This window comes from Chiloscyllium plagiosum, unplaced genomic scaffold, assembly GCF_037043375.1.
Source record: "Chiloscyllium plagiosum isolate Xiang-an unplaced genomic scaffold, Cpla_swu_hap1 HiC_scaffold_31, whole genome shotgun sequence".
In the NCBI taxonomy this organism is placed as follows: Eukaryota; Metazoa; Chordata; class Chondrichthyes; order Orectolobiformes; family Hemiscylliidae; genus Chiloscyllium; species Chiloscyllium plagiosum.
Window position 1 is genome coordinate 11928500 of NW_028270169.1, and position 12039 is coordinate 11940538.

At 47.1% G+C, this 12039-nt stretch overlaps 1 protein-coding gene across 3 annotated transcripts in view; it reads left to right on the plus strand.

Moving 5' to 3' along the window:
• The window catches only part of LOC122563929 (aldehyde dehydrogenase, dimeric NADP-preferring-like), a 55012-nt gene that overhangs the window by 39570 nt on the left and 3403 nt on the right, over positions 1-12039 (plus strand). For all 3 annotated transcript variants that reach the window (XM_087977240.1, XM_043718195.2, XM_087977241.1), the window contains 5 exons: positions 1472-1589; positions 4103-4244; positions 6945-7111; positions 10803-10902; positions 11278-11513. In XM_087977240.1, coding sequence (XP_087833366.1) covers positions 1472-1589; positions 4103-4244; positions 6945-7111; positions 10803-10902; positions 11278-11513 — 763 coding nt within the window. The remainder of the gene's footprint in view (positions 1-1471; positions 1590-4102; positions 4245-6944; positions 7112-10802; positions 10903-11277; positions 11514-12039) is intronic.

Genomic DNA, 12039 nt, shown 5'->3' on the forward strand with positions numbered 1-12039 from the left:
GTACAGCACGGAAACAGACCCTTCGGTCCAACTCATCCATGTCAACCAGATATCCTAAGCTAATCTAGTCCCACCTGCCAGCACTTAGCCTGTATCCCTCTAAACCCTTCCTATTCACATACCCATCCAGATGCCTTGTAAATGTTGTAATTGTACCAGCCTCCAACACTTCCTCTGGCAGCTCATTCCATACATCACCCTCTGCATGAAAAAATTGCCCCTTAGGTCCCTTTTATATCTTTCCCCTCTCACCCTAAACCCCTGCCCTCTAGTTGAACTAGAGTTGACTTTTCCACGAGGTATAAGGAAGCTTACAGGTATTTTTGGCCAAAGATAGGGATTGACATTTACATGAGACCATTTTATTGTTTGAGTATGTACGGTGTTTGATGGAAGGCGGGCAGAGCTTAACTCTACAATTTAACTCTGGTTTTGAGAGCTTTGTTTCATTTTCCAAAGAGAGTAGGTTATCTCTTGCTGCTGCCACTGCATCTGTGCATGTTTGTTTTGAAGTGAGCTTGCTGAGTTTCTGCTCTGTGACAGTGAAAGCTGGGCTGTGTACAGGTTTGCTGAGGGGTGGGGAAGGTTTGATCTTCTGCGTGGTAAGTGCTGGAGACCATCGCTGGATTAAGGCTCCAATGGGGCAGTGACCTTCCAAAGCAGCTTGGAATGGCTACTGCTTCTGAAGATTCACCACCGAGCCCTCATTTCTTGAGCATTTCATTTTGGCTTCTTTTTTACACAGTACCTTCCAAACCAATGAACTCTTTAAGGCCCAGAAGGACCAGGGCAGCAGATACATGGGAACACCACCTCCCCCCCCCCCCCTGCAAATTCCCCTCCAAGCCACACACCATCCTGACTTGGAAATGTATTGCCGTTCGTTCGGCATCGCTGGGTCAAAATCCTGGAATTCCATCCCTTAACAGAACTGAGGGTTCAAAGTTTGTGAGAAGATTTGTAGCACGGGTGCTCGTTGTTGTGGTTCTGTTCGCCGAGCTAGGAATTTGTGTTGCAGACGTTTCGTCCCCTGTCAAGGTGACATCCTCAGTGCTTGGGAGCCTCCTGTGAAGCGCTTCTGGGAACACAAGACAGGGGACAAAACATCTGCAACACAAATTCTTAGCTCGGTGAACAAAGAACTGAGGGTGCCCCTGCCTAGCGGCAACCTATGAAGGCAGCTCACCCCCACCTCAGGGCAGTTAGGGATGGGTAATAAAGGCCCAACCAACAGCCCCACATCTTCTGAATAAGTAGAAAAATCACCCTTTGGAGTAGGAACTAATATGCAGTTGAAAGGAGTAACTGAGCAGAGTTATGGTAGGTACAGGCCAAAGGGAGGAGTGAGGGGGCAGGAGGATTCCACACAAAGGGGTGAATGGCCTCCCCTCATTGCTATAAAATTCTGTTGTTTTAGCAGTAAACTTTGAATGAATTATTTTGTTGTGAACACCCTGTTTGTTTGTTCCAGACGTATCGCTTGGGGAAGGTACACAAACAGTGGTCAGACCTGCATCGCTCCAGACTACATCCTGTGTAGTAACAATATCCAGGATGAAGTGGTGAAGAAGATTGGCTCAGCCATCTCTGTGAGTTTAAAATGCAGAAACTGTCTGTCATTTAATATGGAGAGAGGTGGTGGGAGGAGCAGAGGGGCAGAGAGAGCCCCTGAAAGAGGAACGCCCTGTACCGGCGTGGGTGGGATTGTCCTCTGAACGAGTTGGCTTCACAACGATTCTCCTCGATCACTGAAGCCTGTGAGCTGTCCTAGTCCTGGTCATCGAGGGGTTAATCTCTGAGCTGGCTTCATGCAGCAGCAGCTGTGCTGCTCAGTCCCTTCTTGAAGATGTACTGTGTCACAGGATTACAGCACCAGTAGGTCCAGCAGGTCAGTGTTGGGGTTGATCCTCCGTGGGAATTCTTATCCCACGTGCCTTACCTGTTCCCTTTTTATCCCTCTGTTTTTCATTCAGCCGCTTATGGAATCTCCTCTTGATTGTTGATGTAGTTTCTGACTCTGTCACTAACTCTGACTGTGTACGGTCTCAAAGCCACCTGTGTCAAATAAACACTTTCTCCAGCTCTTTCCCTTACCTGATTCTAATGTCCCCCAATTCTTGACCTTTGACCCTCCGGCCAGTGTCAATCCATCTTGCCCCTGCCCCCTCCCACCAACCAATCTCTGTTTGGATGAAGAGGGGTCCTAACTTTGGAAATGTCGGTCGATTGTTGAAGGCTATGGGGAGGAGGCAGAAAGGCAAGGATGGGATTGGCCGTGACATTATTGAAAGGCGGAGCTGACTCGAAGGGCTGAATGGCCTCCTCCCACTCCTAGGTGGTGGATGTAAGTTTGCTTGCTGAGCTGGAATGTTCATTTCCAGATGTTTCGTCACCCTACTAGGTAACATCTTCAGTGGGCCTCCGGGCGAAGTGCTGCAGGTGATTCCTGCTTTCTGTTTATATGTCTGGGTTTCTTTGGGTTGGTGATGTCATTTCCTGTGGTGAAGTCATTTCCTGTTCTTTTTCTCAAGGGGTGGTAGATCGGGTCTAACTCGATGTGTTTGTTGATAGAGTTCCGGTTGGAATGGCATGCTTCTAGGAATTCTCGTGCATGTCTTTGTTTGGCTTGTCCTAGTGAGGTTTACTAGTGAGAGACTGTCATGTTGTTTTGTGGCTAGTTGATGTTCATGTATCCTGGTGGCTAGCTTTCTGCCTGTTTGTCCAATGTAGTGTTTGTTACAGTCCTTGCGTAGTATTTTGGAAATGACATTAGTTTTGCTTGTTCTCTCGATAGGGTCTTTCAAGCTCCTTAGCTGCTGTTTTAGTGTGTTGGTGGCATCATGATAACCGACAAACCCATGAACATCAATTAGCCACAAAAAGACATGACCCTCTCTCACTGGTATCCTTACATATGGATGAGGAAGGACACCACTTGACTGGGACAACACACCTATCCTAGGACAAGCCAGAGACACACGAGAATTCCTAGAAGCATGGCATTCCAACTGGAACTCTATCAACAAACACATCGAGTTAGACCCTATCTACCACCCCCTGAGAAAAAGAACAGGAAATGGCCACCACAGGAAATGACATCACCAACCCAAAGAAACCCAAACATATAATTAGAAAGCCAGGAATCGTCAGCAGTGCTTCGCCTGGAGCCCACTGAAGATGTTACCTAGTAGGGTGATGAAACGTCTGGAAATGAACCTTCCAGCTCAGGGAGCGAACCTACATCCAGAACCTCAACCTGAGCTACAAATCCTCTCAAAACTCCTAGGTGGTGGATGTTCCTGTGTTCCGCCCACCTGAGTGTTGTTGTCATGGAGACGGGCAGTAGTTACATACCCAGTCCTGTAACTCGAGGAATCGGAATGGAAATGAGATTCTTTTAAATATGGAGCATCAATGCCGTGAGCAGCTTTTAGGTTTTATTTAAAATTCAGTCCCTGGTTGTGAGCATCACTGGAAACACCAGCATTTATTAGCAATCCTGAGATGCCTTTTGAGAAATTGATGTTGGATTTCCCTCTTAAACCACTGGGAACAGTTTGCTTGCAATGGGCTTGCCGTGTTCAGGGGCAGTTAAATCTAAGTTTGTCTGGAGTCACATGTAGGCCCAGACTGGGTGACGATGGTCTGTTCCCCAATCACACAGAGGGCACTAGTGAACCAGGGTAACCAGGGACTGGTGGTAAATGCTGGCCTGGCAGCAATGTCCATGCCCCAAGAGTGAATAAAGCAAAGAAAGTTGTGTTTTTACTGCAATCAAACCACTTTGTGGTCAGTTTTCCTGCTACCAATTTAATGTTAAGATGCTGGAAATTAAATTTAATAAATTCCAAATCTAAAGTCACTGAGACAAACTGAACAGCTTTTATCCAAAACACCAATGCGTGTTCTCATCATTAATGGCACTTTGTTACTGGATTTATTTTGGCAGAAGACTTCACTGATGTCCACCCTTCCTGACCCCTCATGTCCAACTGCTTTATTATTGATCCACTCAACCAGGCGTAACCTCCTAACGTTGTAGCATCCGGATGGTTATTGGAGTGTGTTCCCTACCTGACCATTGCTCTTTGTTCTGTTCCAGGAATTCTATGGAGCTGATCCCCAGAAATCCCCGGATTATGCACGTATCATCAACAAACGACATTTTAAGAGACTGATGTCATTGCTGGAGGGAGTGAATGTGACATTTGGTGGTCAAAGTGACGAGAAGGATCTCTACATAGGTACTGGTAGAGGCAGATGGTGGGGGAATAGTAGTCAGCAACAGTGACTTGTGTTGCTGATAATGCAGAGGTAGGAGAGCAAGCCATGACAAAGACATAAGGATATAGAAGGGTGAAGTGAGTGGGTGAAAACTGGGCAGATGGAGTATAATGTGGATGAATAGGAATGCCTTCACTTTGACAGAGAGAATAGGAAAGCAGACCGCTATGTAAATGGAGTGAGATTGCAGAAAGCTGTGATTGGAGAGAGCTGGGTGTCCTTGTACACAAATCAGTGTGCAGCTACAGCAGGCAATGAGAGAGGCATCTGAAATGTTCATCGCCCGGGAAATGGATTATAAAAGTAGTAAAGGTTTGCTACGCTTGTGCTGAATGTTTCTGAGACTGCATGTGGTACGGTTCCGGTCTCCTTGCTGAAGAAAGGATGTAATTGTGTCAACAGTTCAGTAAAGGTTGACTTGACTGATACCTGGGATTGAGAGGGTCAGAGGTCACCCGACACCAATAAACCTGCTGGACTATAACCTGGTGTTGGGTGACTTCTGCCTTTGTCCACCCCAACCCAACACTGGCACCTCCACATCGTGGGATGGAGAGGATTATTTTACGAGGAAAGGTTGGACCTGGAATGAGTGACAGCCAATCTTTATTGAAATGTACCCTGAGGGGGACCTGACAGAGTGAAATCATTGGCTTCAGTTGAGGGAGAGACTGGAATCAGGACAGGATTTTAAAATGAGAGGTATCCTCTTTAAGACAGAGATGAGGAATGTTTTCACTCTGAGAGGATTGCTGATCTGTTAGATCTCTTCAGAGAGCACTGAAAGCTGGGTCAGTGAGTAGCTGGATAAACCAGATAAGATTGTTAACTAATGATGGCATTAGTGAGGGTTCAACAGGGAGGTGGAGTTGGCGCCATAATCAGATCTTCGTAATGATGGAGGAGGCTCCAGGAGCTGAAAGACTTCTATTTCTTGTGTGTTTAGTCCAGGTACACCCACTCCCTCTCTCGATAGAGATGCTAAGGAAGTAAAGTCCCCGCTATCCCAGAGGCCCATGGGACTGCACTCTCATCAGAGAGAGGTGACTAGAGGTGGTGTAACCTGAGGGTCACCATGCCTCAAGAGTAGGGGAGAGGTTGGGAAGGAGAGTCTCTCCATGGTCACCCCAGTTGGTGTGGGGATTGAACCCACGCTGTTGACATAACTGCATCACTAACCAGCTGTCCAGCCGACTGAGCTAACCAAGTGCCCCCGCCTCCAAAATGATGGAAGCTATTGGCTTACAGATCCTTTGGTAAGGACACAGTAAAACCAGCCCCTGGCAGCCTGGGACAGTTATCACTGAGCAGGGAGAACCTGTTGACCTCCTTGTATCTTACCCTTTCCCTGATGCCCCCTCCCTATTGGATTTCAGAAGAGTGGGGGTGGGATCTTATAGAAACAACAGGGTGGCACGGTGGCTCAGTGGTTAGCGCTGCTGCCTCACAGTGCCAGCGACCCGGGTTCAATTTCCACCTTGGGCAACTGTCTGTGTGGAGTTTGCACATTCTCCCCGTGTCTGCGTGGGCTTCCTCCAGGTGCTCCGGTTTCCTCCCACAGTCCAAAGATGCATAGGTCAGGTGAATTGGCCACGCTAAATTGCACTTAGTGTTAGGTGTCTTAGTCAGGGGTAAATGTAGGGGTCTGGGTGGGTTACTCTTTGGAGGGTTGGTGTGGACTTGTTGGGTCGAAGGGCCTATATCCACACTGTAGGGAGTCTATTCTAATCTAATATAAATATGAAATAATGAAGGGAATGTCTAAGATAGAAGCAAAGAGGATGTTTCCATTGGCCAGTGAAACTAGGACAAGAGGGCATTGCCTCAAACTTATAGGGAGTAGATTTAGGACCGAATTGAGAAGGAACTTCTTCACCCAGAGGATTGTGAATCTATGGAATTCCCTGCCCAGGGACGTAGTTGACGCTACCTTTTAAAACTAAGGTAGATAGTTTTTTGACCAGTAAAAGATTTAAGGGTTATGGTGAGAGGTTGGGTAATTGGAGCTCAGTCCATGAAAAGATCAGCCTTGACCTTATTGAATGGCAGAGAAGGCTCGTGGGGCCAGATGGCCTACTCCTGCTCCTAGTTCTTATGTTTGTTCTCATCTGAGTGCCATGTCTCTAGAGGAGGGGGAGTGCTCTCTTTTCCCCCTGTTCCCTCTGCTGCAGCGTCAGTGAGGCGCGGGGTGGGGAGTCAGGGTCACCCTATTGAGTTTTAGTCAAGCTGATTGGCTAGAGAGAGGGCTCAGGCTGAGCGATGGCCCAGGAGAGTCCCAACAGGAGCACAGGCTGCACATAGACAGGGCTCCCAGGCTCCAAATTGGAATCCCAGAAGGGGAGGGGTGTAAGGGAGAGTAGAGGCTGGTTGTTTTACAGCAGCACATGGAGTCAGAATGGCTGCTGAATTGTCTGTCCTTGCCTTCGAGGTTTATTTGGGAAGATCATGTTGAGGTCGAGAATTCAGAAGCAGGTCGGAGGAAAACTCCTTCTGTAGCGACGTGAGGGAGATTCTCTGAACCGCTTGGTTTGAAACCAGGAGGGGTTGGCAGTGACCGGGGCACAGCGAGGGGCAAGGGTGGAGGGGAGCCTGAGGTCAGGATGTATTGAGCAATGGCCCTTTCCTTTACTGAAGAAAACCTCTTGTTGATGTTTGGGCAGCTCCCACGATTGTGACTGATGTGGATCCCAGCTCCAGGATTATGCAGGAGGAGATCTTCGGCCCATTGTTGCCCATCGTCACGGTCAATAGTGCCGACGAGGCCATTTACTTCATCAATAAGAGGGACAAACCTTTGGCTCTTTACATCTTCTCTCACAACAAAACGGTAAGGATCGCAGCCTCTGTGAATGGCCACTTTGCATTTCAGGTGTTGGTCTCCTTGTCTCTAGTTGAGAAATATAACCTTCATTTTGGTGTTCTGTTAGAATCAAGCTGGAGGGCTACCTCCACTCCAGCCTCAGTAATCCATAAGTAACAATGTAAAATACAGAGTGCTTTCTCCAGTTGTCAAGGAATACCTCATTAACATCAGGTTTTAAGCAACAAGACCTAGCAACCAGGTTTCCTAACTAACGCAATTATTAGTTTATTAGCAAAACTAAACCATCCAGTAATGATACGACTGGTTAACATGCACAATCAGTAATATAGAAATTTAAATCTTTATCACACTAAGTATTGTCTGAGTTCAAATGCAAACAGACCCACGTACTCTTCAAGAGAAGATGTAGAGGTGCCGGTGTTGGACTGGGGCAGACAAATTCAGAAATCACACGACAACAGGTTATAGTCCAACAGGTTTGTTTGAAACCACAAGCTTTCAGAGCATAGCCCCTTCACCAGGTGAAGTGGCTTTCTTCAAGAATAGAAAATACAAACTTTTTTTTTACTTTTTATTTTAACGAGAAAAGCATTTCCGCGAATGAGTTATTCTTGAAGGTAAAAAAAGAAGCATTGAATGTTTTGAAGTTGGTTGCTGGCATGTCCTGACGTGTTCTCTAATCCCCAGTCACACTTGGTTGTCTCTGAAGTTTGGCAGACACATCTTGATCAGGAAATACAATTTTGTGATGTTCTTTAGGAAGGATGATTGAAAGAACAAAGAGGTTTAGCCTTGACAGGGGGCTTTCCTTTTCAAGAATGAAGGAGATCAGCTGCGCAGCTTGTTCTTAGCAGGCTTTCCTCCAACTGAACTCGAACAAACAACAAATCTCCGAGCCTGTCGATTGTTTTAAGGACAGCCCCAGCAAAGCAAGCAGGCACCACCAGCCGCGTGATTGATGGGAATCTTTATTTTTTAAATTAACTCCTATATCCATGGAGAGCATTGAATAACCCATTCTTAAAGAAAGTGCTCCAGGATTTCCACAACATTTGAAATGAATTCATTTCCTACAGCCCTTTAAAGCTCAAATCCTCCAAGTAATAAATAAAGCATCTTGATAAGACATTGAACTAACTGTTGTCGCAATGTGTGTACACACCGTGAAGCTGGAAACCAACTCTGGCCATGATAATGTTATAATAGATCTAGGAGTACATGGTAATGAGTCACTGTGCTAAAAGCAACCCATATCATAATCCTAACCAATACTAGGAAGGATCACTGGACTCCTAACGTTATCTCTGATTTCTCTCCATAGATGCTGCCTGCCTGCAATTTCTGTTTTTGTTTGGTGTGGTGTTGGTATTGTTGTTGTCCATGTCATACAGGACTGGGTAAGGGGTGGGGTTACAAACATAGAAGGATGGAATTAGACACTGGAACTAGACTGAGCCTCCAAGCTGGAAAGACACCAACGAACCAGTGTTACTGTCCCACCCCCAATCCCCAAAAAGGTATTGGATGGAGCTGAATCCTGTGGATAAGCCATCTTTGAACCCTCTAAAGCCAATGTCTTGCCACACCTTCGGCCTAGAGGGTAGGTCACCCACCTGGTCCCACAAGGCCGTCCAATTGGGAGCTCCAGGAAGCTCCTTGTTTGCCTCCACTTAAATAGTGGCCCGGCTGAGGTAAAGAACTCTTTGCGGACAATGCTGTTCCTGTGACTTTCCGACCGATGTCCCTGGTGAGCAACCTTCGTTGGGGCTTATTTCTAGATTGTTCTGTGATGTGGGGAAGGTCCAGGAGGGTGGTTACTGATGGGCTTTCTTTTTGCTGTGTTGCTGTGAAATAGCCGGTGGTCGTAGCTGCCACATTCACAATCCTGAGCTCTGGAACCCTCGCTTTCTTTTCTCGCTCCTTTTCCCTCTCCGCTGTGGTCACCCTGTTATATCGGAAAGATATTATCAGGCTGGAGAGGGATCGGAAGAGATTTACCAGGATGATGCCAGGAATGGAGGGTTTGAGTTTTCACCGGTGTGTGGGTTGAGGGGTGAACTTATAAAAGTTTATAAAAATCATGAGGGGCATGGATGGGGTGAATGGCAGGTGTCTTTTCCCTGGGGTGGGGGAGTTCTCAACTAGGGGGTATATTTTTAAGGTGAGAGGAGAAAGATTTAAAAAAGACACGAGGGGCAACTTTTTCACCCAGAGAGTGTATCACATGCAGAGTGACCCTCCAGAGGAAGTGATGAATGTGGGCACAGTTACAGTGCTTAAAAGACGTTCAGATAAGGAGATGAATAGGAAATATTTGGAGGGATATGGGTCAAATGCAGGCAGGTGGGATTGCTTTAGTTTGTGATTATGGACTGGTTGGGCCGTAGGGCCTGTTTCTGCTGTAAGACTCTGCCTTCTAAGCTGTTGCTCAAAGCTGAACATGAGAAGCAAACCTTTGTTTTAACCTTCCTAACGTCTCTTTACGTGACCCAGTGTGAAAATTGTTTCCAATAATGCTTCTGTGAGGCACTTTGGGGAAATGTCCTTTTGTGGAAAGTGCTACATAAATGCCAATTGTTTATTATTTTACCATTCATTTACTCATGGGATGTGCGTGTCGCTGGCTGGGCCAGCATTTGTTGCCTGTCCCTAGTTGCCCCTTGAGAAGGTGGTTCTGAGCTACCATCTTGAACCGCAGTAGTCCATCTGCTGTGGGTTGACCCATAATGCCCTTCGGGAGGGAATTCCAGGATTTTGACCCAGTGACAGTGAAGGAATGGTGAAATATTTCCAAGTCAGGATGGGGAGTGGCTTAGAAGGGAACTTGAAGGTGGTGGTGTTCCATGTATCTACTGCCCGTGTCTTTCTAGCTGGAAATGATCGTGGGTTTGGAAGATGCTGTCTGAGGATCTCTGGTGAATTTCTGCAGTGCATCTTGTAGATAGTACACACTGCTGCTACTGAGCATCGGGTTTGGAGGGATTGGATGCTTGTGGGTGTGGTGCCAGTCAAGTGGGATGCTTTGTCCTGGATGGTGTCAAGCTTCTTGAGTGTTGTTGGAGCTGCACCCATCCAGGCAAGTGGGGAGTATTCCTTCTCACTCCTGACATGTGCCTTGTCAATGGTGGACAGGTTTTGGGGAGTCAGGGGGTGAGTTACTTACTGCTGACCTGCTCTTGTAGTCACTGTGTGTTTATGTGGCGAGTCCAGTTCAGTTTCTGGTCAATAGTATGCATATTTAAATCAAATCTTTTTGGACATACTTCCATGGCTATCATGTGCTGAGGTGGAGCTTGAACCCTCTTGGCCAGTGATAGGAACACCATCACTGTGCCACAAAAGTCCCTAAGTCCTTCTCTTGCAGTAACAGAGGTAACACTGAGGACATTTGCACAGCTGACGTTCCCCAGTCCTGGGTTGTGGAATGTGATAACTGACGGATTTTTGCTGTTGCTCGTTCACAAATTCTCTCTCGCGCTCTCTTTCTCACAATCCTCTCGCTTTTTTTTGCAGAATTCTCTCTCTCTCTCTCTCTCTCTCTCTCTCTCTCTCTCTCTCTCTCTCTCTCTCTCTCCCCCTCTCCCTCCCCTGCAAAAATTCCCTCGCGCACTCTCTCTCTCTCTATCTCTCTGTCTCTATCTCATTTTGTAATATTTTTTCTCTCTCTCTCTCTCTCTTTTGTGTCTCACTGCAGTTAATCAAGAGGATGATCGCAGAGACTTCCAGTGGAGGTGTAACCGCCAACGACTGCTTGATCCATTACAGCGTTGACACACTCCCGTTTGGGGGTGTGGGTGAGTCAGAAATCCAGTTGATTGGAATGGGTGGGCAGCACGGTGTAGAACAATGAGAAACTCTCGGAGGAACCCTCTCTCCCGGTCTTTCTCTTTCCTGTGGACTGTCTCTGGACAGGCCCCTGTTCTGTAGCCAGGGCCTGTAATAGAGTTGTGACTCCAGATATGGGAAAGGGGAGGGGGAGGTGAGGTAGGAGAACGCAGTCTTGTCCTTTTGTTTTCTGGGTAGACAGCCGTGCCCTGATCGAGTGGTGGAGTCAGCTCAAGGGGCCGAATGGCCTGATCTCACTCCTAAATCCTGTTTTCTCTCTTATCTTTCCATTCCCCTCTCTTTTCGGGTCTCTCACTGTATGGCAACCACCGTCCCCGCGACAGGGAAAAGTGGCACCGGGGCGTACCACGGTAAATTCAGCTTTGAAACCTTCAGCCACCGCCGCGCTTGTGTGTTGAAGTCGCTGGGTATGGAGAGAATGAACAGTGTCCGCTACGCACCAGCCACTGATTCCAAACGGAAATGGACCCTTTGGCTGCTGAAGAAACGTAAAGGATTCGGGAAAATACGCCTTTTTACATTCACTTTACTGGGAATTCTGGTTGCCATCCTGATGAAGGTAGGCCAGCTTTTAAAACCTTCCTCTTTCCCCCCCCCATGGGCGATGGCATTGTTGGTGTTTGTTGACCTTTCCTGATCACTGGGAGTGAGCTGCTTTGGCCATCCGAGGAGACACTGGCTTGGTGGGAATCTGGCTGGACTGGTTACCTAAAGGGCCAGGCAGATTCTGCCTCTATGTATCACTGGTTCAAATCCCATCACGCTGATCATGGAAACTAAATTCACTTCCTGACTTTGTGACATAAGAATGAGGAGCAGGAGTAGGCCATTCAGCCCCTCGAACCTGCTCCGCCATTTATAGTATCAAAGCTGATCTCATCTTGGCTTCAACGTGACCCTCCTGCATGCTATCCATAACTCTTCACCCCATTACTAATTAAACATTGTCTATCTCCTCCTCCAATTTACTCAATGTCCCACATTCTGGGATAGTGAATTCCACAGATTCCCCACCCTTTGAAAGAAGTAATTTCTCCTTTTGAACCTGCCACCCCTTATCCTAAAGCTATCACCTCTCATTCTAG